The following is a 27639-nucleotide window of genomic DNA, read 5'->3' as shown; positions in this document are numbered from 1 at the left end:
GGTGGGCTGAGTGTGGAAAGCCAAAGTACAAGAGGCAGAAAGAGGAAGAGTCTTCCAAGAAAACAAAGGTCACGTCTGGAGAGGGAGGAGGAGAATGGAGAGCGAGCACAATGGTAAAGAAGTCAAGGTGGCAGAGTTCAACAAAGCGGCATGCCCAACAGGGCTAAATAAAACAAATGACGTGGAAAGGAAGGCTAGAAAGATGCTCATTGCCTGTACAATAGTCCTCCCCTTACCCTTGTTTTCACTTTCCATGGTTTCCGTTATCCATGGTCAACCGGGGTCCAAAAATAGTAAATAAAAAATTCCAGAAACAAACAATTCATAAGTTTTAAACTGCTCATTGTTCAAAGTAATGTGATGAAATCTCACACTATCTCATTCCCTCCTGCCTGGGACATGAATCCTCCCTCTGTCCAGCATCTGCATGCTGTATATGTTCCCCACCTGTTAGCAGTCATCTGTGTTATCGGATCCACTCTCGTGGTATATTGCTATGCTTGTGTTTAAGAAACCCTTATTTTACTTAATAATGGCCCTAAAGCACAAGTGATGCTGGCAATTCGGATATGCCAAAGAGAAGCTGAAAAGTGCTTTCTTTAAGTGAAAAGGTGAAAGATCTCAATTTAAAAAAAAAACCTCATATGCTTAGGTTGCTAAGATCTACATTAAGAATGAATCTTCTATATGTGACATCGTGAAAAAGAAATTCCTGCTAATTTTGCCATCACACCTCAAACCGCAAAAGTTATGGCCACAGAGCATAATAAGTGCTTAGTTAAGACGGGAAAGGCATTAAATTTGTGGGTGGAAGACATGAACAGAAAATGTGTCCTAACTGAGGACAACATGCTACACTGGAAAGCACTGAGCCTATATGAAGACTTCAGCAAGTGAGCCCCTGACGCCAAGCCATTTACTGCGGGTAAGGAAAAGTTGCCCAGATTCAGGAGTAGGTATGGCATTTTATCGTTTTACATCATCGCAAGAAGAAGGGTGTATACAGTACAGTAAGATATTTTGAGAAAGGGAGAGACTACATTCACATAATGTTTATTATAGTATATTTTTATAATTGTTCTATGTTATTATTAGTTGTTGTTAATCTCCTATTGTGTATTTATAAATTAAACTTTCTCATTCATACATATGTATAGAAAAAAAACATAGTATACAAGGGTTTGGTGCTATTTGCTGTTTCAGGCATCCACTGGGGGTACTGGCACATATCACTGTATTGTCTGTCTCTGGCAATATATTGTTTATTCCTGGAAGGAAGGGGTATTTGTCATTGTAGTCCTAGTAAATGACATATTGTAAACATCTAGGAAATGTTTGGTGAACTAAATTAGATTGGCAAGGGCAGCTGCCATATAAGAATTTTAAAGAGCTCAGCCACAACGCAGTGCCATCAAGCACCCTCATTAGGATAAGTAAATGTTATATGCATATAACTATCCACAATGGAGAATTAATTGTAACCAGATTGATAAAGCAGTAATTTTGTGCCATCTGGCCAAGATATGGTAATGACATTTAAAAAACAATGCCCAACCTCTGTATGTATATGATGAAATTTTGAACAATAGAGGTTTACCAGTCATTTTTAAAAATAAAGCAAAGACCTTTAAAACCTTTAAATTTAGACTGTGAGGGTGTTTGTTTTTTCCTACAAATGATCTCATGATTATTTGTAGAAGCATGTGTAGTCATGAGAAGAACAAACCACATTAAAGGAGATAAATGACTCTCTAAGAACATGCAAGTCTTGGTTGCTATGAAAACTGCTAAGTTTGTTTCTTTTGTTTTTTTAATTGAATAGAGAGTGAAAAGTCAATTAGAAACCATTGGAAGAACTGGCATTGGAACATAAAATATTTCTACCTCTCAGTTTCAGAAACTTTACTCCATCTACGTACTGTATGAGAAGGGGTTCTGTTTGTGCCAGGCAGTGGTGTTCTAAGGAGTCACTCTCTTGGAGCATTCCCATCATTCTTGTACAATCTGATCTCGATACCCAAGTAATTTATTACAGTGGTAAAAAATTAGCCTTTTGTACTGATGGCATTAAATAATTATTGGCTCTGATCTATATTCTCTTGAACCAAACCATTTTCAAGTTTATATAGAGAGACAACTTACATCTGTGTAGCAGTGTCTTCCCCTACGTGGCATACACCTGACTAGTCAAGAAAATACAGAGAGGGAAGAATCTCAGGAAGCCACCCTGCTAACCATCTGCCAGGTCCCCTTTCTATCTTCTTTTGGGGGATATTCTCCATTCCTAACTTCTGAGGTGTTAAGAGGACTAAGGCCTGGGTTATGATACTCATTCTTGAGAGATGAAGAGATTTAGTATCAAAGAGGTTTGTAACAGTAACAGGGCTTGTACATTATGTCCCTAGAATCAGAATCTATAATGTGACCTATTCTATGCCATTACCCTTCTCCAACAGAAACATGAAAACAACAGTCACACAGTGTAATTAAGTGCTCATTCAAAGCAAACTCTGTATGGAGGAAAAAAATAGCAGGCAAGACATCTTGTATTTCTCATGGAATAGGAATTTGAATACCTTATACTAGATCAAAATTCTGGCTGCCTATTTTGCTTCTGTAATTGTTCTTGGAGTCTAATAATGCCACAGAAAGTGGGAGGACTCACTCACTACTTACAGAGAATGTTTTGGTTTCCACTGTCAGGTTGACAATCTTTTCATTAAGCCCATCCTAGCAATTAGCTGGGTCTCTGTACAGTGTCACAAATAATTACGAAGCTCTCATTCTCTTAGTTTCTTACCAAGCTGTTCTCCTAAATGTTGCCCTCTCTCCGTTGAGATTACCCGCTCGTCTTCCATGTCACATTTGTTCCCAACCAGGATAACCTGGGCATTATCCCAAGAGTATGTTTTGATCTGAGTTGACCTAAAAGAAAAAAATAGGCAAAAGAATGATCAGAGGAAAGTGGAACGGCATAAAATGAAGAAGAAATATATCCCACGGATGATGATAATAGCAAAAGATGAAGTCCAAGTGCCTGACATTTGGAATTAATTAGTTCACAATTTCACCTGTAAGCTACTCATCAGGGATTACATGAGTCGAAAAGTCCAAGGAACAATGTTTGCATTATAAACTTTTTTGTATTTGATGAGTTAACATTATTGCAGCTTCTTTGGTTTCTCCTTCCATCTGCACCTTATGTAGTACATTTATAGCTAGAGTGGACAACCATCCCAGTTTGCCTGGACACTCTCAGTTTTAGTAGTAAAAGTCCCACATCCTGAGAAACCCCTCACTTCCAGGAAACCCTAGACGGTTGATCACTCTATAGCCCGTTATACAAAAACAATTCCCCCTGTTGATGATAACACTTTAAAAAGCTAAGGCAACTGGGGCCTAGGAGGTAAAGATAATTTTTAAAAATAAATTGTAAAACACTAATATACTCATGGTCTTACATTTTTAAGAGGAAAATGCCACATTGATTAATATTAAAATTATAATTCAATGGGCTAGTGCTTTAAGTTACTATAAACAGAATACCTAGAATTCAGAATAAAATTCCAGCATGAATCATAATGCACATGACCAACTTTTGATTTAAAACTTACATAGTAATTATAATTAATATTTGCAGGTACTGTTCTAAACACTTTATATATGTTACATTAACTTAATCTTTAAGAGTCACCCAAAGAGGATATTATTATCATCACCATTTTACAGTTGAGCAAAATGAGGTATAGAGAGGATAAATAATTGGCCCAAGATCACTCAGCTAGAAAAGTGGCAGATCTGGAAATCAAACCCAGGTAGTACAGCTCTCGAGCCTGTGCTCTCAAACACGTATCCATACAACTCACGAAAAGTTTGAGAAGTAAATTTTTCAGACATCCTAGTGCATTTGTCATCTCAGAGAGGAAGCTGCCAGGAAGCTGTGTTTTTTAATCCTCCCTTTGTATTGGCCATGTCCTTATTTGAGAACAACAATCTCAGGTGGGAAAGACATATCGCTCAGTGAGTGGTCAGGAGAGGGAGATCAAAATATTGAAAAGCTAAACACATGATGAAAGTTTAAAGGAAGGGATTTGTAAAGTGTGAAAAAGAGAAGCTTGTGAACGTTCTTACTAGCAATTGTCAAATCCTTCAGGATTATTAAACAAAAAATAGTGATGAGCTGTTCTCAACTTGCAAAGAGAATAAAAGGAAATAGCTTTAAACGGCAGCAGGAGAGCTTTCAGTGAGATGTGATCACTGTTTCTCCCTTCTGAGGAGAGCTAAGAGGCAGAGAGGGTTTTACTTCAGAATATTCCCCCTGAAGCATATCCAAGTTTTCAAATTAGATCTAAATATATGGTGAAATATACTCCTGGTTTCATCACAAAAGTGTAGTATGTTCTATCAGAAAAATCTGGGGCTGCGAGCTTTCTAATTCTGATACCAAAGTTAATAATATAATCTTCTAGCAACAGTTAGATTCAGCATGAATCCATAAACTGGGAAAAATAAAGGCAGACATTCAAACCATGCTCTTACCACATCTTATGTGTGGGGTATATGAAAAATGATGAATTCATAGTGAATTGAAGTGCAAAAAATATCCTTCACATAGATACACATTAAATCTCAAGTGCTAACATAGTTTTAGAAGGAAATTCCAAAGGTTCTTTTAAAGCAACATAAATATAATTGGATTTTCTTTGTTATTTATTTTTTATTGTCGCTCTGTTCCTATAGGTCTTATAAGCCAAGGCCTGGCCTCTGCCTGGAACAGCCCTAGGTACAGAGCCCCTATGTTAATAGTGAAAGTTCTTATCCTGGCACATGGCTAAAAATCAAACACCCAGAATAAGATTAGTGAAAAGGAAGTCACAGGAGAGTGTCACAGTTGTGTAAGGAAAGGGTTGGGGTAGCATATAAATGACACCCTTCCTGATTTACTGAGGACAAATGCTTGCTGGAGGAAATTTAGCACTCCTCTGATCTAGGTAAATTCATCCAGCTGCACCCCTGACTATATAAACTTAACTCAGGGTTTACTTTTGTGAAGATAAAGAAGAAACAATTCAGTTGGCTGTTTTATACTTTTTAACCAAGTTAATGGAATGCTTGCTTTTGCTGTTAAGCATGCCTGAGTATTTCAGTGCTGATATAATATCCCTTGGGTTTTAGGCTACTGTGATAGATTACATATTTATGCATACACAACATTTCATGTTCCCTAACAACCTGTAAAAATATATGAAAATTTATTCAGGCAGTTTAAAAGAAAGCTCTAATGCTAAATGAGTATAGGGAAGTCAGTCTACATTCTTTAGCCTCATCTGTAAAATGAGAGTCCTGCATTTTGTACTTACTCTCTGGGGCTGTTGTAGGACAAATGTGATTTTAGGTATGGTCATACTCTTCTGAGTTGCAAATATCTCTTTGCAAATATAATACATTATTAGTCCCACCTTAAGCAGACAGCTGTTCTTCCCAAACCCAGCTCAATTCATCCTTTCTAATCCCTATAATCTAAATAGTAACTGGATTTTTTTTTTTTTTCATTAAAGAATCTCAAATTTTGTCTCTAGATCATATCTTGAGATTGAGGTCATACACAGGTAAATTTCTAACTGGGAGTGAATGGCCTTCCTCTGGCAGGCCTATTAGGAATAGGACATATATTAGTTGAATAAATCCTCCTTTCATGTGGTATTTCTATGTATTTACTCTTTTAGTCATCTTCTATATTTTGTAAAATTTCTTATTTTGGGGGATGGATTTTAAATTACTTCAGTAGGGACTGTCTTATTTCTTTGTTGGTTAGAGAAACACATTTAAAGAAAATGGCTGTCACCAAATAATATACATATGAAAAGATGATTTATTTCTGAATTGCTGCAAAAGATCCTTTGGGATTGACTGTTAATCTCAACAAGATTAATGGAATCAGATGCAATATGCTGGTCACTATGGTTACCCTGCAAATGGCAATTAACCCACATCTTACCAGTACTAGATCACAATTATTAAAAAATCTTTATGTCACTTAGCTAAATACAAAAACAACGTGCCCCCCAAAAAACCTCCTCGTCAATATATTTATATATTTTTATATATTTTTACACATTTCTCTCTCTCAACACACACACACACACACACACACACACACACGGTTTTTATTTTTGTTTCATAAGGCAGAGGGAGAGGAAAGTTCATAATTTACACATAAGTGACTGAATTCAGCACAGAATAAAATAATTTAAGCATGGAGCTCTATAAACAAGCAATTCCCACAATATCTCTATTCCTTCACCCTTGTTCTGGGTACATAAGTAATTTCCTAAAAGTTCAAACTGTTCTCATAGAGAATGGACTCTTGCTAGTCACAATGTTCTGAAAAACAATGAACAAAATGTACCTCAGTTACTCCGAAAGAGCAATTGTCTCCTTGGATCTGATTTGGATTGTATTTAGAACAACGAGGCTTCCGAAAGGATATGACTCGCTCATCTTTACCTCATGCAGCTTAGACAGACCTTAGCAGCATCGTTGTTCTTATTTGGAAGCTCATATTTCTCCATGGTATCCACTTCCCTTATTCTCTCCAGCACCCAGGAGCCTAAGCTTTTCAGCATCTTAGACTTCAAATTTGTAAAGAAATTTCCCAACATGCTACTGCTTAGCACATAGGATTGGCCCTTCTGTTACATTTTCACTAATTTACTCATTTATTTATTCAATTTTTCTTAACCCTTAGAGAGCTTTTAAAACAACTTAGAACAATTAAATCAGAACCTCTAGGGACTTCATTATAGGAATTAAAATCTAGGTGATTTGTATATGCAACTGGGGCTGTCACCAGAATGGCTCTTACACCTTTCTTTTTAGTTTTTAAATAGTCTGATACATACAAAATAATGAAATTTTAAAATGAGAAAGCAGTCATAAGGAAACAGAACCAGAAACATATTAATGCCCAATGATTTACAAACCCCATAAATGCTAATAGGTGATTTTAGGAAGTTAAAGAGCTAGGCTTTTTATATGTACATTAACTCATTTAATAAAGGAGTTAAAAAAGGAAACTTTAAAAAGTATCCTCAAATAAATGCTGTCCAATATTTGATATCTTTTATGATTTAAAGAAATAGGTTTATAATTTTTGGTAAAATTGCTACAGTCTCATTAAAAATTCTAATGATAGAAAAAGCTAAAGCAAAAAATAAAAATCATTAGAAATTTAATTATCCCTAAGTAATGACTACTAACATTTTGGTGAAAATCCTATAGAATATATATATGTTACTCACTTCACTGAGTCATCACCTCCTTCCCTGTAGATGGATTATATTTCCCAGCCCTACTGGCTTCGGACTGGGCCAAGGGAATTGCTTTGGCCAACGGACTGACAACAAGATTTTTACATGAGCTACTGGTGAGCATTGTGAGTTTCCATCTGCTCTCTTATATTCTTGCTCTTCATCATGAAAAGAACCCATTCCTGAAAGAGGGCTGCTCTGTCAGCCTGTCCCAGGAATAAGAAGCCGGGAGAAGCCCAGCTGAGTTCCACAGAGACTAGTAAATCTCAGCCACACCTAGAAGAGCCCCGTTTAACATAACACCCTTTATGTAGCTTGGCTTATCTAACTTCATCTCTTGCTACCCTCCCTCACCCCAATTCTCATTAGCTTTATGAATTTCTTTGAATTTCCCATACATGCTGCATTTCTCAACATGTAGGAGCTATCGCTATGGGTGGTTCTAGGTTTTGTGAGGCCTAAAACTAATAAAACTTTGAGAACCCAATTTGATAACAGGGCAATTTGTAGCAGATGCTGATGGTTCTCTGACTGTGTCCCCCAGGCCTTACCACTTCAGTACCTGCTGGCTGACTTCCAACTGCCAGCATCTGCAGCTCTTTGCTTTAAAGTCTTCTCAAAAATACAAAAAAAAAAAGGTCACTCTGGCCATTGGGGAATGTCAAATGTAACACTGAAATCACATACCCCAGGTGCAGACCTCAGCCTGTGAGTAACAAGAGCTGGTATATAAATACCACATCTCCATTTGTCCTCAGGTTGCTAACCCCACTAACCCTCAGAACTACTAGGCAGGATTATTTATTATTTATTTTTATTATGGCGACATTGGTTAACAAAATCCAGTATGTTTCAGGTGTACAATTCAACGGTAGGCATATATATATATATATATACTGCATTGTGTGTTCACCTCTCATAGTTAGATTTCTTTCTGTCCCCACATATTTGACCCCTTTTACCCGATCTATCTCCCCCTCCCCCTCCCCTTCTGGTAACCACTAGTCTATTATCCATGTCCATGTGTCTGTTTGTCCTGTTCATTTGTTGCTTTTAGGTTTATATCCCACATATAAGTGATATCATGTAATTTTCAACTTCTGTCTGGCTTATTTTGCTTAGCATGATTATCTTGAGGTCCAGCCATGTTGTTGCAAGTGGTGGTATTTCATCTCTTCTTATGGCTGAGTAATATTCCATTGTATATATGTACCATAGCTTCTTTAGCCAATCATCTATCGTAGGATGCTTTGGTTGCTTCCATGTCCTGGCCGCTGTGAATAATGCTGCTGTGAACATTGGTGTGCAAATATCTTTTCAGACATGGGTTTTCAAGTCTTGGGGTAAATACCCAGTAGAGGGATTGCTGGATCATATGATAGGTCAATTCTTAGCTTTTTGAGGAACCTCCATACTGTTTTCCATAGTGGCTGTACCAATTTGCAGGCCCACCAGCAGTGTATGAGGGTTCCTTTTTCTCCACATCCTCTCCAACATTTGTTATTACTTGTCCTATTGATAACAGCTATTCTAATAGGTGTGAGATGGTATCTCATTGTGGTTTTAATTTGCATTTCCCTAATAGCTAGCGAGGTTGAGCATCTTTTCATATGTTTGTTGGCAATTTGTATGTCTTCTTGGGAGAAGTGTCTGTTCAGGTCCTCTGTTCATTTTTTAATTGGATTGTTGTTGTTGTTATTGAATTGTATGAGTTCTCTGTATATTTTGGATATTAAGCCCTTATTAGAGGCATTGCCTGCAAACATATTTTTCCGTTTGGAGGGTTGTCTCTTTACCTTGTTGACGGTTTCTTTTGCTGTGTAGAAGCTTTTTAGTTTGATATAGTCCCATTCATTTATTTTTGCTTTTACTTTCCCTTAGGCAGGATTAAGCTCTAGTTATCCATAATGATAGAAACACACCTTTTATTAGCTGTCTTCACTTTCCCACTTGAGTGGCTGTTTCCTGTAATTCCCAAATAAATTACTTGTATAAAATTTCTGTCTCAGAGCCTGCTTCTGAGGGACCCCTAACTAAGACATTTTGAAGGAGCTTTCCTGAGTAAGGGCCCCAAAGCTTACTAGCAAGGTTCTGGAGCTGGCAGTACTGGCTTGAAAGCACTGATAATTAAATATTAAAGAATTCTCTGGGTTGGTGGTTAAATTGTACCTTAACGTTGACCCTAGAGGGAGAATTTGTACCATGGAAATTAGCAAAAGCTACAAATTACATTTTTTTCTTTTGTTTTGATTTATTTTTTTCAAAGATCCCATTTACTGGTACAACAATGAATTTAAGCTTTATTAGTTCTACAAGAAATCCACCTGTATCCTGCACATGTGCTACCTGTCAGACTCTCTCATTCTCTTCCAACTGGTCTCAGCACACACAGTCTTCTGGATTAGATGCCCCTTATATGGGCCCACATATACCCTGTACCTCACTCACTATGGCCTTCCCATAGTCCCTCTAGAAACAGGTCCTGTGAGGGCAGGTACCTCGACTGTTTTATTTACCATTATGTCTCTGGTGTTCAGTAAGATGTCTGGCACATAAAATTTCTCAAATAATAACTTTGAATTTGTGGTCAAACAAAATTAAGTGATACACTGAATGTGGTAAAAATGCCTGAGAAGTTCAGTTAATTCAAAATGCAAGCATAAAATGAAACAGCACGGGAGGAGAATCATCACTGTTTGTGATGTCAATGGCCCACCACACCCTTATTAGCATGAGCTGCTGGCAGAGTTCTTCCATGGCCCTTTATATCCTAATAGTGTCTGTGGTAGGGGAACGTGAGTGTTGGCCCCTCCACAGCCCTGCTTCATTCCAGCCTGCAGGAGCGCACTTTCCTCTCCGCTCCAGCACCATCAGTCAGGATGAGGATACCTCATGGAGTAACTCAGCACATTGTGGGATAGTTGTTTTGGAGGGCCCGAGTCCAACTCCTTAATTTTGTCGATGACAAAGCCGAGACTCGAGGTGTGGAGATGATGTCTCTACCCAAGGCCTCCACACCTGTTCTTTGTAACATGCTGTCTTCTTCCGCACCGAAAGAAAGCGACTGCATTTCACTGAACATGGAATTTGGTAAGAAATCCATACACTAAGTATTTGGTTATCTTTAAAAAATAAAAAAATGTTTCCTGGGAAAACAAAAATGCCCCACATTTTCATATATACAGAGTATCATTAAGCTGTGCGCGGGAATGAGCAGAACTGGATATACCTGGAGAATCTGTTTGATGTGTCTCTCTGCAGTAAGCCTGTTTGCTGCTGAGAGCCAATACTGAGGCATTTCTTTAAAGGACTCAAAAAGCAGTTTTCATGGCCAGTGGGGTCCTGGAACCACCTTGGATCACTTCAGATTCTTGTTGTTAGACTAAATCAAACCTTAGGTGAGTTTCCATCATGTGTTTCTTACAAATTTTGACCTCATTTTGATTTCACATAATTTTAAATTATTTTCTTTTAACTGTATGTGTGGTAGAAAAAAAAAAAAATCAGACATCTCTCTTCTAAGCAAGAAAGAACAGCAGTAACAACTAGGTGGAGGAAGCGTCACCCTCTGGACAACAGAGGGAGCCCCCGTCAGTGGGTGGAATGAAACGGTCAGATGTTCCCAGGCACAGGAATGTCTGGGTTATTCTTTTCTAACTGGCAAGGCCAATATCATGGTAACAGAAATATCCTTTCTCGAATTAGAAAATACTGTGTTGTCCCTGGGGGAATTCAGTCTTTGACAAGATGACTTGCTTCTTAAGGTTAATGGTAAGTAATCAGACTTGCTGAAAGGGAAGCTAAACTTAGAATCTAGCATCTGTTTTGTCCTCAGGTATCAGAACCTTCTCCTCCCCCTTTGGAGCCCCCGTGGCTGAGCAAAGGAGACGCTCCATATACATTCAGCCAAAGCCTGACCACTGAGGTTTGTGAGACGTTAAGTTAGGACTGGGGAGGGGAAGGGGAGAGGAAGGAGGTAACTTCCTTCTCCTATGGGTAAGGTAGGGTTTCGGAGGAGGAGGAGTGAGAGCACGAGCTTGTGGGACTCTGAAGGGGTAACTGCAGGAAAGGGAGAAGTAAGTGGGTATTAAGAGGAGATAAAGATAAGAAAAGAGAAATGTCTACTTAGCCTTTATGAGGCTCCCTTTCCAGGCAGAGAAATAATAAAACTGGATATAGTTACATCTTCTATTCCTCTAACACTAGACTACTCCTTTGAGATCCCACTGTCAGGAAAAACTGTGGAAGACTTTGAAATGGGCAAAAAGATTGCTGGGGGTCCTGCCTCGCATACCTTTCTCTGTCATCTCTGCTTTTTATCATCTTTGAGTTATTTTGCAACTCTGTAGATGGTAGAAAACAGAACATAAAAATGAGTTCTTGTGGACAGAAAATAGAAATGCAAATAAATTTGCAACATCTTACTGTTTCAATCATTAGTTGCTAAATTAAAATCTTTGACATGTGTTTATTTTATATTTGAATAAAAAATGCAATTTTACCTTATTTTAAAAAGAAGTTAACCATAACAGCAACTAATGGGAGGAAGGCCTGTGTTTGGAATGGCTAGGCAACCTGAGCTTGAGGAAGAGAAGTAACCACTGTGGCCCCAGCAGAGAGCCAACCTTCCCGATGGGTTATTAGGTGTGATGACCATAGGAATCAGCACAGGTAGAGACCCCTGGGGCGGGGGGCAGCAGTGAGATACATTCCCAGTCAGGAGAGTCAGACTGGATGCCTTAAATGTCCCCTAAAATTAGCTAGGAACACTCTCTGAGATAGAGAAAACTCTGGCTGTTGCTAACCCACGCATGGAGTACTGGTTACTCTGGTGAGAGTCACTGTTGTATAATAAAAATACATATATAATTATAACACATGTAATAGTATACATAAACATAAAACTATAATAATGAATAACAACATAGTGGCTTCATTTGTTAAACCCTTAGTTTGTACCAAGCAATGTTCTGAGTGTTTACATTTATTATTATCTCAGTTCCTACAACACTGTAATGTAGATACTATTGTTTTTCCCCTTTTATAGATGAAGAAAGTAAAATGGAGACTTATTAAGGGTAAGTTACTAAAGACACTCAGCTTGTATATAATGCAGTTGGGATGCAAACCCTTCCACTGGAGTAGGTGCTCAAAGTCTTGAGTTCTAGTTTTTTTTAATGTAATTTAGAGAATCAGAACTATTTTCTTGGCTTTCCTGAATCTCTGTTCCTTCCTCTTTAAGAAGAGAGAGGAAAGTCTATCAATATTTCTACCAGATTTTCATGCGGATCAATGAGAATATGTCCGTGAAAGTTTTGAAACTCAGAGTGCTTGCTATATGAATAGACAGTATTATTATTACTGACAAATTGATACTGTCAATTATCCACATGGTGTTGAATGTATTAACTCAGTCATTCTCTAAACATCTTTGTGATTTTCTTTGCTATTTTGTAACATCTAATTAGAAAGGGTTAAAGTGGGAGAAAAATAAAAATAAATACTACCTGACTCTATTTCAACCTCACAAATGCATTGTCAGACATTAAGTGGGAAGCTAGGGACATGACAGTAGAGAAGAAAGGTATGAGTTCTGCTTTCAGGGAGCTGTGGACTAGTTTCACGCCGTGATCTAACCCATATACTAAGATCAGCAGATGTGGATTAAACAACCACTGTGCACTGGACACTGGTGTCTGCACCACAGGGTGCTGCTTTTCAAACTTTAGCAAGCATCTGAATTACCTGGAAGATTTGCTAATCAGATTTCTGTGTTCCACCCCCCAAATATTCAGATTTAGGAAGTCTGAGGTGGAGCCCGAGATTCTGCATTTATAACAAGAGCCCAGGTGATGCTGCTGCTGCTGGTTTTCAGACCACACTTTGGGTGACATTGTAATGAGGAGTAGAAATAAGTAGGTTTTGGCCCATGTCCTCAGGCTGCTGCTATGTTCACTAGAGAGAAAAAGTGTGGTTTGAAAAGTTAATGATACAATGAACCCTTCCAGTCAGAAGCTTGTGGCATTGTTCCAGCATCATGGGGGATGGAATGGGGAAGGGATAAGGAGCAGAGACTGAAATTCTCGAAAGTAGAAGAGGGTGTGGCAGGTGCAGGATAAGAGCCAGCATGTTGGGCCTTCATAAGGGTGACCATGGGTCTTTATGTATTCATACGTCTAAGATTTAATCTCATTTCAGAGAAATGCATAGACTGAAGCAGAGCATCATGGGTGCTAGAATGGAGTTGGGGTCTCTGGGGTGAAGAGCTGGCGGGGGAGGCTTTCAGCAGAGGCCTAGGATCTAAGTCTGGTCGGGAACACCATGTCTGGCAATGGTGGTGGGGATGAGTCAGGCAATGGTAGGGAGGGCGGTCTGGGGATTTGCCCTTGGGCCTGCCATCAGTGGTTCACTTTTGTGAGTTTAGCTCAGACTGCCCTCCTCTATGGCGAAAGAAAAGATTGGGGGTGTAGGTAATGGGCCATCCAAGATAGCTTTGCTTCTTGGGGAAAGGGGAGGCAAGTGAGGAGGAAAGAAAGCAATAAACAGATGCAAAGAAAGCTTTTCTTCAGGGCCAAGTTGTGGACTGAATTGGGGGCTGTTGTCCTTTTCCTAAGCCTTAGTTTCTGGTAAAACAGATTTGGATGAGTCAGAAACTGTCTGCTTTCTTTCAACTCCATATTTGCTTTTTTAATCCTTTCCATTCAATGTTTCTGAAGCATTATTCTATTGTTTACCATAAAAATCGCTGTAAAATCCTCTTTCTTACACACACACACACACACACACACACACACACACACACACACCTTTAAGATGATAGTGTTTTTCAAATGAACCAGAGCAAAGAGGTTTTGTCATCGTAAAGAACTCTGGCCTCAGGGAACCATGAAAATATGAAAAGGCCAAGCTCCATAGTTGCCATTCGCCCCTGGTTGCTGAGGGTAATTGCTATTCAATCTTTTAGATCCCATTTCAAACAATACATGGTGTAAGGAGTCCAGCTGCAGGCTGTGCATATGAACTGAAGCACTTTTGTTGATACGTATCGTCATGCATGGGAGAAGTAGTTCATCGAACCCATGTTCAGTTCAGACTCTCAGATTGAGTCCTGGTCTCATTGTGCCTCTGTATGATCAGAATAATCCATGTTCACACTAATCCCCTGGGGGCAAACCAGGCCATGGTGCCACCATTTGGTGGGGACAAATTCTAGAAGTCCACCCTTCAAACAAGTGAGGAGGGCAAGCTACAACTGATGTGTAAGAGCAGCACATCTATTAAAAGAAGATGCGTCTTATAAGCACATTAACATGTATTCTTGAAATATACATCTGCCCTTCTATCCCTCCCTTAGAAGAAATTGCCCAATATCACCATGCTTAAGAAGTTCATCGCATCTCAAATTAAAACAGCAAATTAACTAAGAAAATACACACAGAGAGCACACAGAAAGAGGAATTTTGCACCAATAGAAGCACTTTTGTTTTTTGACCAGTACTTTCTAGATCCATCAGTCATTTGCCTATTTGTTCTCCCATATGTTTTTCGCCCTTCCTGTACTGTGCCCTGCATGGCAGGAGGCTTACGCTTGCATTCTGTGTTTCACAGGCTGCCTTGCCAGTTGATTTCCAATGGGAGACACAGTGAGGAGACAGGAGAGGGAGGAGAGAAGCTCAGTGTTTCTGCCACCCTTATGCTTTCATCAGCATCCTCTCTAAGAGGGGCAGCAGCCCTGTGGTTCACATTCTTCATATGGCTTCCCCAGCTCATGGGCTCTGGGGGTGCCACCTCAAACCTGAGTGGCTGATAATCTCTGGCTTGTCACACTGCTCCTATTTCTCTAGGATTAGATTCTCTCTATTGAACCACCCCAGACAAGGTCTGTTTTCTGGGATGGATCCTCACGAACACATAATGTTAACATTTGAATAGTTTTCATTCAGGAAACAAAACAAGATACTATTGTGTAGCTCAAAAATCTAAGCTGCTTTTTTCTCCAACTACTGTGGAGGCTTCATCTGCCACAAGCAAGTTGGAATAGAAAAGCAGACGATATAATGTAACTAGAGGTTTTCCAATCATAATTTATCAATTCCAGAGAGATAACATTTAGCTAAATGGATATATGTTGTCAGCTGTGAGAACAGTGAAGGCTATATACTAGGTTTTCAGTTACTACACAGTGGGCACTATCCAATAAAATAAATGAAAAAAAAAATAAAATTATAAGGAGAAATTAATGACAATGTAGAAAAATACAGGCTATGTTAAACAAAAGCAATTTAGTCAAAATTTTAAAATTCTAGTGTTTACTGAGCTATTTGAGATAACTTATCTGGCTTCAGGCAAAACGAATGAATTGTAAAATGACAAAATATGATTCAGCATTTCTTGAGAATTTGACATCCCAATGCACAGAGGAAAGCTGCAGAAAGAATACACATTTTTGCTTGACCCCAAAGGAAAAAACCAAGAGCTCAAAGATGAAATTAAAGACAAGAAAATTGAATCTTTGTCTCAGGAAATTAAAACTAGCATTTTCAATCAGATTACTGATTTATCTCATTATTTTAGGTTGATCTTGTAAGTAAACCTGCAAGTAAATCTTATGCTCATTGGTAACTAGATTAAGCAACCCAACATGTTTTCATTTCTAATTTCTTTAAATCAAAACCTAAATAATGTATAATGCAATGAATAAAAATTACTTTGAAGAGATGCTGCTCATATTTAGTTTATATTTGATTCAGACTTAAGCCTAACCATTTTTCAAAGCTTATTGCTCAATGAATTGTATTCTGCTACATGGTGGATACTCTATTTGTTCACCGTGGTATGTTTTTATTTGGACTATTTTGATATTTAAAAACAGGTTTATCAATAAATCAACAAACCAGCATTGGCAAAGATGTGGAGAAAAGGGAACCCTCATGCACTACTGGAGGGATTATAAATTTGTGCAGCCACTATGGAAAATAGTATGGTGGTTTGTCAAGAAAATAGAACTACCATATGACCCAGCAATTCCACTTCTAGATATTTATTCAAAGAAATCTAAAACACTAATTCTAAAAGACATATGCACCCCTCATTCATTGCAGCATTATTTACAATAGCCAAGACATGGAAGCAACCTAAGTGTCCATCAATATACAAATAGATAAAGAAGAGGTGGTACATATATCAAGGGAACATTACTCATCCGTAAAAAAGAATTAAATTTTTCCATTTGCGACATGGATGGACCTTAAGGATATTATGCTAGGTGTAATAAGTCAGACAAAGAAAAATACCATATGATTTTACTTACATGCATAATCTAAAAAACAAAATAAATGAACAAACAAAACAGAAACTCAAAGATACAGAGAACAGTGGTTGTCAGATGGGAGGGGGTTGGAGGGGTGAGTTAAAAAAGTGAAGAGATTAAGAAGTATAGATTGGCAATTATAAAAACAGTCACAGGGATGTAAAGTACAACATAGGGAATATAGTCAATAATATTGTAATAACTACGTATAGTGCCAGATGGGTACTAGACTTACAGGATGATCACTTCATAACTTATATAAATGTCTAATCACTCTATTGTACACTGGAAACTAATGCAAAATTATACGTCAACTGTAATTGAAAAAAAAGTTAAAAATATTAAATGATCAGCCAGTCACTTTAGCCATTCTGATGAAATTTAATCTACCTTTAGCATACCAATCAATTATAATTTAATTGAAGTTAATATGAAAGTCTACTTCACTTGAAGGGAATAAATTTTTGGCTTCAGATTATGGAGTATAAATTTAGCATATTGAAAATTCACTCTGTCTGCAGCAGATTTGTGAAAATAATTAGTGAATATATATTTTAAAAAAAACAATCATCAACAACAAAAACAGGTAAAGCCATAACCACAGAGGGTGCTAGATTTTTCTTGAGTATTAGCAACATAATTAACTCTCCTGATCTTTGGACATAGTATTTCAGCAATCAGGTTCACAAAAATTCTACTTGTTGAGCAAATAGCTACAGCTGTTTGGAATTACAATTCCATTTCTGATTCCATGTACCATATTTGATGGTCATGGCTTTCCTCTACCCTCTACGTACTTCCTTAAATATAAGAAGATAACGTTACTAGATTCTCTAGCAAAAGACATTCTAGCTTAAGGAATGGTAAAGGCAAAAACCCAATAAAATAAAAGTAAGTGATATACCCAGAGAACATTAATCTAACTATAGCTGGAACAACATGGATTAATGGAAGGCATATTAAAATTTTGTGGTATAGACTGACTTATTTTGAATTTGAAATATTTAATTTTAACTAAAAATTGTTACTTTTGATATAAGAACACAAGTGCATACCTTGAAAACTATGGCTCTTTCTGGAAAAGGTACTTTTGACTTCAAAATATTACTGAAGAATTTGTGCCGGAAGCTTCCTTAGAGGCAGAACTTTGGTTTAAAAAAAAAAAAAAAAATAGAAAATTTCTGGTTTCGAAAGCTCTTTTTCTTAGGAAAAAAGTAAAGTAGAAACACAAATTTAAAAATTAGAAATATATGACCTTTGAATCTTAGTATTTTTCAAAGTTAGTGAGAGGGAGGGATATGCAATAATAAGAATTTCAGACACTATAGGAACCTCCCCAAATTCATATTTGCCCAAACTGAATTTGAAACTTGAAATGCATGTTGGTTTGTGGCTGTGGGCTCTCGAGGAGACAGATCACCTTCAGAAACCTCCACATTTTCCACCCTCACCTTTGTCTGCTCAGGCTGAGCGCTCACATGACTTTTCTAGTAATACTTCTCGCAACTCCTCTGCTCTGTTACTCACACTTCCTCAAACAAGTCCGGCTCAACACCTGGGCATATTTTCCATGTTCTCTGCCAGGAATATTGTCTCTTTCCTTTCTGCATACTCAAACTCTGTCCATCTTCCAAATCCCAGGCAAGCTGCACCTTCTTCATGTGATATTTCCTGTTCTCTTGGTTCTTATATTTGCTATCCATACTGCTCATTTGGCTCTTAATTCTATAGAATATTATTTTATGTTGTTATAAAGGCATTATATGTATTTTTCTTCTGAGTTATAGAGTTGGATTTTTGAAAATAGGGAGGGTATCTTAGACTTCTTTGTATTTTCCAAAGTATTTTAAATACCTGATGAGTATTTAAAATATGATTTAACAAGTGACTAAATGAGCGCAGTTTTGTGAAAATAAACCATTCTAGTTCTGAAACTGAATCTAGATATCTGGATAAATTAAAACCTAGATAAATTAAAAAATACTTTATCCTTCCACAATTATGATTTTTTTACTATTGCAATCTCTAGTATATACAAATAACATAAAACAATTGGTATAGATCATGAATGTTGAGATAAAAAATATAGGAAGACAATTAAAAATTATCTTTAGGCCTTTATTAGCACCAAAATGTGATAAAAATCTATTTTATTTTGTTTGTAGAGAAGTCATAGCTTATTATTGTCACAAATTATTCTTTTTAGCACCTTCTGCAAGAAGGGGATGTTAGTGAAGAAGCGCAAAATTTGTCCCCTCAAAGTATGCCACTTTGGCATTTTATTTCGAAGTAAGGTACTTGAGAAATAGTCTGTGCAAGAAGGACACTCTGACCCTCCTTTCTCTCTGAAAGCAGGAAATAAATCTCTCATGTGAAAGGTCCCCACTCTGCACCAGGAGGCAAAGATACAGAGACAGGAAATTCAGGGCTGAGAAGGCGGTGTAAAAAGAACTCTGCTTAGTTTCTTCACTAATTACCACCCAAGCCTAAGTTTTTCTTGTCAGGTCTTCACAAATTTATTATTTTATTTCTTGTCTAAAAAGTATAAAAGCTGCCTGCTTTGGTCATTTCTTTAGGTTCCATATCTATGAGACTTCTATACGTACAAAATGAATCTTGATTTTCTCCTATTAATCTGTCTTATATCACTTTAATTCTTAAACCCTCCAGAGGAGCTAGGAGTAGGGCATTTATTTCCTTTCTGACATTAGTTTAATTGAGCACTTGTGTATGAAAACTAATCCAAAGAAAAACTGCTGGCAATTTACTGGTGTGTATGTAGCACGCGCACACACACACACACCCAGAGAGTAAACTGTCATTTTTTTTTTTCTTCTGTGGCATTCAGGCTACAGAAGTAACATTCTTTCCTAAATTTGCCTCTGTTACAAATAAAGTGCTAAAGATGTGCTAGCAATGGTGCTAAATAAGACAAAAACCTCTGTAGGGGTAAAGAAGCAACTGTGAAGCCCTGTGATTTCATGGCAGCCCTTGCTCATTTGCTTCCCTGATTGGAAGTTTGCCTGGGGAGGAAGAACAGGAGCAAATCCTGAGGGCTCTGCAAGATCAGAGTCCCAGGGAAGGCGACGGGAATGTAAAGCACACAAGAAAGAAACATTTCTGATTGAAAACTCTGATTAAATTCCATAGGGCTCCTAGCATTTGAATGTGGAGGAAGACAAGAAAAATGGCTGGTCACTTGCTTTTTGCCAGCCATCTTAGAAAGAAAGGGAAAGGTGTTGGTTGTATTAAGACATATCACCAATAATTACTATTGAAGAAATACACTATCGGATAACCAGATTTAGAGAAAGAATAATTAAAGATCTCGACAGTTTATAAGAATTTCATATTTTTACAAAGCCCAGGGAACAGACTGAATTTCTTTAAAACTCATTGTTCTGGACACTTTTCTCTTTCCAGTCTCATAGCTACCTTCTATTAAGGATTTATGGTTTTCAACCTGGCTGCACAATAAATCACCCCACCTGAGAAATGTGCAGCAGAAATGACACACAATTCTGGATCATGTGCAGAAGGCGACCTGATCTTGAGAAAATGGACTAGCATAGATGAATATAATCTGTTATTTTTTATAGATATAGAGCTGGTTTTGTAAAAAATTAATTTACTTTTGATTGTGAATAGGATAGGTTTATCTGGCATGTCTTACTCAGTGGCAGTTCACTGATTCTAGGATACCAAAAACCACCTTTCACTTTTGACAGTCTATGAAATAAAAATGAAAAGGCATTTATGAGCTCATTGAAGAGAATCCAAAACCTAAACCCATGGCCCAATGCAGTGAATTTCTTTTACTTCATTAACAACTTTTTTTCCCAGAAATGGAGCTTGCCTGACTAATGCTTCTGGCATCAGAAACTCCGTTGAAAATAGTACTAAGAGGTGAAAGAGGACAAGGGCACCACCCAGGAACTGGCAAACTCTGAGCAGACAGTTAATACCAGAAAACTTTATACTAAAGAGCTGGCACTTCAACATGTTAATATTTTACTGTTACAGCACTTTAGTAAATTGACAGAAAAGTCTACTCGAATTTTTCTGGGAGAGCTCAAATTATATATTATCGCAATCCTCTTAGGAACAGGACTTGGTTATGGAGAATAAGACTCTTAATACTAAGAACTAAGTCATGTAGTAAATTGCTATTTGTCACTTCCAAATCAGTTTTCTTCTCCTGTTATAGGGCCACCAGCTAGAGACACCATTCTTATCTTCCTGATAGCTAGATATGGCTATGTACCTGCAATGGTTAATTTTATATAACAGCTCAAGTGGGCCAACGGATGCACAGACAGCCAATTAAACATTATTTCTGGGTGCTTCCAAAGTGTTTCACACTTGAATTGGTGAACTGAGTAAGGCACGTGGCCCTCCCCAATGTGGGTGAGTGTCATCCAATACACTGAGGGTCTGAACCAAAGGGCAGAGGAAGGGTGAATTTATCGTTCTGGCTACTGAAGTGGGTGAGTGTCATCCAATACACTGAGGGTCTGAATAGAACCAAAGGGCAGAGGAAGGGTGAATTTATCATCCTGGCTACTGAGCGTTGACATCAACCTTCTCCTGCCCTGGATGCTCCTGCTTCTCAGGGCTTCAGGCCCAGGCTGAACTCTACACCATCAGCTTTATGCTCTCATGCTTTTGAGTCCTACCACTGGCTTTCCTGGGTCTGCAGCTTGCAGATGGCACTTCATGGGTCTTCTCAGTCTCCATAATTGGGTGAGTCTATTCCGTATACTAAATCGATTAATCAATCTCTCTCTCTCCCCTGTTGGTTCTATTTCTCTGGAGAATCCCAACACAATAAGATGGTACAACTTTTGCCTTGCTCACTCAAAAGACAAGTGCTTGCTCTGGACCATTTCGTGTGCCCCATTTTGTAGGAATGTGGCTAAGGATATGATCCAGCTTTGAGCATGCTAATGAGTTTAATGCCCTAGTGAAAATGTGGCAGCAAGTTCAAAGAACCCTGTGTCTCTGAATGACCGTGTGGAGCACGACTGTCTTTCTAGCTTAGTCCTTTTGTGCTAGTAAGTGAGACACAAAGCAGTGTCTTGTGTCATTTAGCCTTGTATTTTAGGGGCTTTTTTGTTACAGCAGCTTAGCCTTTATATTACCTAAAACCAAATTCTTTGTCTAAACTTGTGTAAGTTAAGTACATATCCTTATCTGCACCCACTTACTGCAGTATCCTTCTCCTAGAACAATCACTTGGTGTAGATTCTTAGCCCATCACAGAAAGCTGCAAAATACTTTTCAAGGCCTATCATTCAGCAGCTGATGTAATCAAGTCACTAAGTACATAATTCGAAGAAAAGTTGCAGTTTCTAAAATGTACCAATCTTGTTATACAATCTTTCCTATGTCAGCAGCCATAGTTATTAGGATGAGCTCATATTTCTTCTTGCAAACTCTGCATGTGAGGTTTTGGCATGATTTCTCTGTCCTTTAGAAGTGTGCACACATAGCCGTTGTACTATAAACTCATTTCTTCATAAGTACAAACACTAAAGAAACCTGGCAGAGTGCCTATTTCTCATTCCTTTGAACCGGGAACTAATGTGTGCTGTTCCATTAATAAGGTATACAGGTTCCACTACAAATAAAATTCTCTAATTCTGAATATTCTTTTCCAGCTTTACTGAGGTAAAATTGAAATTAAAACTTGTATCTATTTAAGGTATACAACTTGATGATTTAATATGTGTACACATTGTGAAATATTCACATCAAGCTAACTAACATATCACCTCACATAGTTACTTTTTTCAACTACACAATATTTCAACTACAGAATTTATCTGTCTTGCATAACTGAAACTTTGTACCCCTTGACAACATCTTCCCAGGACTCCCTTCCACCAGTAACCACCATTCTACACTTTGTTTCTGTGAGTTTGGTTATTTTAGATTCCACATGTGAGATCAAAGAATATTTGTCTATCTATACCTGGCTTACTTTTCTTAGCATAATGTCCTCTAAGTCCATCCATGTTGTCACAAATGGCAGGATTTCCTTATTTTTATAATGCTGAATAATATTCTATATATATATGTAATATTAATCTCTTCATGTATTCATCAATCAATGGACACTCAGGTTGTTTCCATTTCTTGGCTCTTGTGAACAATGTTGAAATGAACATGGTGGTGCAGATATCTGTTTCAGATACTGATGTCCTTTCCTTCAGATAAATGCCCAGAAGTGAGATTATTAAATCATAATATAGCCCTATTTCAAATTTTTAAAGGAAATTCCATACTTTTTACTATAATGACTGTACCAATTTACATTTCCCATCAACAGCATATAGAGGGTTTTTTTCTTCACATCCTCTTCAACACTTGTTATAGTTCATTTTTTTTTTTGATAATTGACATTTTAACAGGCATGAGGTGATTTCTCACTGTGGTTTCAATTTGCATTTTCTTTAAAATTACTGAAGTTGAGCACCAAATGGCCAACAGGTATATGAAATGGTGCTCAACTTCACTAATTATTAGGGAAATGCAAACCAAAACCAATTTCATATAACTGTTGGCCATTAGTAGTGCCCGTTTTTTAATTGGGTTATATTGAAGATGAAAGTGGTTCATGAGTGTGGATAAAAGTCAGATTGATTTATTACAACTAAATGCAGTTGTTTTTTTACTTTCAAATCGTTTTTTTTTCATGCCTGAGATTTAAAAGCCTTCCAAATTTATATTTCTTAGTTATGTAATCCCAATGATTCAGAGTAAAAAGTATCTAATGCTTCACTCAAAGGTAAATTTTTACACCTTCCATATTAATACCGTTTGAATGTTGGTTTTCTGGAGGAAGAAAAAAGAATGCAGCTCCATTGTTTTCTTTGCTATGACATGGTGTCAGTCAATAACAGTAGCTGAGTAGGTGATAGCTAGAAAGCTGAAAGCTTGGAGGCCATTAAATTCTTCAGAATTTACTTGAGAAGCAGATTTTCTGTATCTCTAGTCAGTCTTTGCTGACTTCCAGCACAGCGGTCCTGGTATTACATGTTGTAAAGAGTCAAATTTGGGCAAAGCAATGGAGATCTCATGATCATGCTTGTCTATTACATCTCAGAGGGTTGACCTCTGGCCAGAAAAACAGAAGATCCCTTTAGGGGCTGAGATATTAATTTCAAATTTCATAATTAGCCATACTATGAGTATGAGATGATGCCATGCTGTAGACCAATGAGAAAATAGAATAAGAGATTTTAGAATTTCAAAATCCTCACAGCAGCCCAGTCTTTAGTGATTGGCTGGCTTTGAATTTTACCCTGGCATCTGACGTTTCCCAGACACTCGCATGCTTCTAGTTCTCATGTCAGACTAGCACCACATAGCCTACTCTCTCATGCACTACCCTGCCACATGTCACCAGTTTCATAGATTATATTATGATGAAATTCTGCATATTGCTCTAATTCCTTATTCCATTTCTTGCCTTGCCCAGATCTGTAGAGTTGATCCTTGGAATCTTATTTGAGACTTCTTTTCCTAGACTTGCTGTTTCTTTTCAAACATGAGCTTATATCTTTCTTTGTTAGAAACTTTCTAGAGTTCAAGAGAGAAAACACCCCAGCATGAGAATAGCGAGAGCTCCGGGAAGAAGAGAGACAGCCAAATTCCTCATGGGGAGCACAATAGTCCCAAACCTCTGTCAGGGGCTCTCGTAGCCCTATTGATAGTCTCTTGTCCATATGGACCCTCAGGAATGTACCCAGGACAAATGCATTTATGCTGCTAACTATGTTGACTGTGAGATAAATGGCAATCAGTTTAAGTGAGAAGGAATTGACTCTGAATTCTTGTGGCAAATCCATATTTTCAGTTAGAAAGACTGAAAAGGGTCTGAAAAATCTGTTGCATTTAGTTCCACAAGGAAAGGAAGGATTCATCAAAGGTCACTCAGAGCTAAACTTAGTACCTGGGGATCTGGACTCTGTCCAGTCTCCCATATTCTCTTTATTTTTCCTTTTCTTCAACTAGCTAAAGAATTCCATTCAGAAAAAAAAAAAATGTCCTCCACAAAATGTGATTTTCCCTGCTTTTAACTCTCCATGTGTGGCAGCTAAGACAGAGCACAAGGCTGTACCCTGCCGAGTTCTCCACAGGCAGCACTGAAGCACAGCACTTGCGTTATGTTTACAGGGATAAAGACACGGCAGGGATTTGCTTAAACATAAAAAAACACCCATCTTCAGGAGTAAAGAAAATAAGCATTTCCTTGTAGGAGGGAGGTACTAGCCTATAGAATTAATAGCTTAAAACCCCTGATTATATTTTCCTTCTCTATAAAGAACAAAATTGCTAATGACACCAATAACCAACTGTGAGCTTTTCCCTCCTGTCTGCACAAAATGCTTTCCAAAAAAAGATCTGGCTCCTGTCAGCAATTCACAAAATCCAAAAAATGAAATGCAGGGTAAAAACAGAGGGGACCTATACAAGGGAGAAGCAGAGCTGCTGCCCACAACAACCAAAGAATGAGTTTCCTTTGTGTCTAGTTACATTGACTGAAGACATTTAATGAGGATTTACTCACATGCCATATGAATATGTTATTAAATAGCAACATAAGATGTTAAAAGAAAATTTAAACTTCCAAGCACCATTCACCGAGGAGTCTTAGCAGATTTATCTAAATGCATGGACATGGAGCAGGCATTATGTGAGATGGATACTCTAAAATTCAATGGAATGCATTGTTATGTGATTAATCACCTCATATACACCAGATATAAGAGATTGTTGTTTTCAAAAATAGTTAATAAACTATTTGAAGGAAGAGAGCCAGTGGGTTCGAATAAATGTCCTCCCACGATCCCTCCTTTGCTTCAGGTGGCATCAGTGTAAACTGAGTTCCATAGTAACTGTGCATTATATTGATCTCTATTAGAGCTGTCTTCAAAGTTGTCATCTGTTGTTTGCTAGGTTTTATGTCCTGAGATGATGAAAAGTCAGGATTTAGATCCCAGCATCCCATGAGTGTTTGCATTGGGCCTTAATAACTGATGTTGAATAAATTAAAAACCATTTTCTGTAATTCATAGGAAAAGGAAGTGATTGTCTTAACAGAGGATTGAGGGAGGAGGGCAGCACACTTGCACCCAACCAAACCCAAGTTCTCTCAGGTAGGGACCCTTATCTCAAGAAACTTGGGCAAATAAATGACATTCTTTTTAAAGACCATTTCACATTGATTGTGTTCACACTATCCCAGTGCCAAACTTGTGATTTTCCAATTTAAATTTTTCTTTTCCCTGTATTAGCTGACATTTTTCTATAACAGCCCCCTCTTTTTGAGTATCATTATGAATTACTACTTTTTAAATTTAGTGCATTATGATCTAATTACACTTTTGGAGTTGTTGCAATAATTAAAACAAAGATATCTGAAAGTCTTGGCACATGCCTGCATCATAGTGAACATTTGGCAAGTGGTAGCTATTATTTATAATGGTAATTGTTATTTTATTCTGTGTGCAGAAGCTAACATGTCAATTTAACGTGATAGTAGAATACAAACTAGTCACCAAATCTTGTCTAGTCCTTAAAAAAATAATGGAGCGACCTGACCAAAGAATTTCCAGAAGTCCTCTGGAACTCTGGTTAAAAGATTTTCCTCTCTATTAGATCTAAATGGACCATTTAGACTGATCAAATGATTCACAGATGCTCATGTTCCAGTCACATCTCTGCTTCCATCTCAAGATCCATCACATGGGTATCTGCTTCTCTGGTTTCAGCTACAGGCCCACAAGCCCAGCAATCTCCACAAACCTACTACTCTCTACCTCTATTCCTCCTTTCAAATGGGCGACAGTTCCTATTTGCTGAGAAGCCATTATCCAAAGAAACAGTCTTAAGGAAGATTTGTAACCAGAAAGTGGAGGAAGGCAGCAACGGTACATGGTGAGTCTTCTAGGGAGCCTGATATCCTTGAAGTCAAATTCACACATTGGTTGTAAGTTAATAAGATCTTTAGGGAAGCACACTGGCTCTCTCATGGAGTTAAAAGATACTTATGTACCATGAAGCCAGAATTTGTGTCTAAAAGTTAATATGATTTTCCAAGTACATAACCAGTGGTCCTGAGGTTTGAGAGAAGGAAGAACAATGTTTAGCTTGAATTCATTGCTGGACATGGAAAATAATCATTAATGGGATTTTTGGCTAAATACCAACTGCTTCTCTCAACCCTATCCTTGCAGTTTTGTTTGGAAATGTAAGGTTGTGTGTATGTAGTGGATTAGGGTTTAGAGGTAGAAATTACTCTACTGAAAAACTCCTGTGTACCTCCTCTTTTGTCATCTCTTCTACGCCCATGTCTGCCTTGCCCTGTGCCCAGGGAGGCTGACTCTATGAACTGTATCATCTAGGCTTCCTTCCCAAGTGGTTTCCAATCAAGTCTAGCAATGGAAGGCTCTAGCAGGGGCTCAGATAGCAGGAGAAGAGGCCACTCCTTCCCCACTTCTCCGGCAGTAGCTGGATCTCTCCACACTATAGTTCTTATAGGCTTTTCTTCCACAGCTCATCCTCTCACTGGAGAACAGGTAATACAGTAGTTCCCTTGTATCTAGTTTCGCTTTCTGTTACCCATGGTCAACTACAGTCCAAAAACAGTAAATGGAAAAGTCCAAAAAATAAACAATTCATAAGATTTAAAATGCACACCCTTCTGAGCAGTGTGATGAAATGTCAACATTTCCTGCTCCATCCTGGCCTGGACGTAAATCATCCCTTTGTCCAGCACATCCACGATGGATGCGCCACCTGCCCCTTAGTCACTTAGTAGCTGCCTGGATTATCAGATCCACTCTCATGGGGTCGCAGTGTTTGTGTTCAGGTAACCCTTATTGTACTTAATAATGGCCCCAAAGCACAAGAGTAGTGATGCTGGCAATTTGGCTATGCCAAAGAGAAGCTATAAGTGTTTCCTTTAAGTGAAAAGATGAAAGTTCTCTACTTAAGAAAAAAAGAATTTTA

At 37.9% G+C, this 27639-nt stretch overlaps 1 protein-coding gene across 2 annotated transcripts in view; it reads right to left on the bottom strand.

The window, feature by feature from the left end:
• RAB3C (RAB3C, member RAS oncogene family) overlaps positions 1–27639 on the bottom strand; it is a 226851-nt gene that overhangs the window by 28213 nt on the left and 170999 nt on the right. For both annotated transcript variants that reach the window (XM_025041109.1, XM_015599389.2), the window contains exon 4: positions 2801–2925. In XM_025041109.1, the coding sequence (XP_024896877.1) occupies positions 2801–2925 (125 nt within the window). The remainder of the gene's footprint in view (positions 1–2800; positions 2926–27639) is intronic.

The sequence above is a fragment of the Pteropus alecto genome, unplaced genomic scaffold (assembly GCF_000325575.1).
Source record: "Pteropus alecto unplaced genomic scaffold, ASM32557v1 scaffold70, whole genome shotgun sequence".
In the NCBI taxonomy this organism is placed as follows: Eukaryota; Metazoa; Chordata; class Mammalia; order Chiroptera; family Pteropodidae; genus Pteropus; species Pteropus alecto.
Note: the sequence above shows the minus strand (reverse complement) of the source record. Positions and strands in the feature narration are given on the sequence as shown.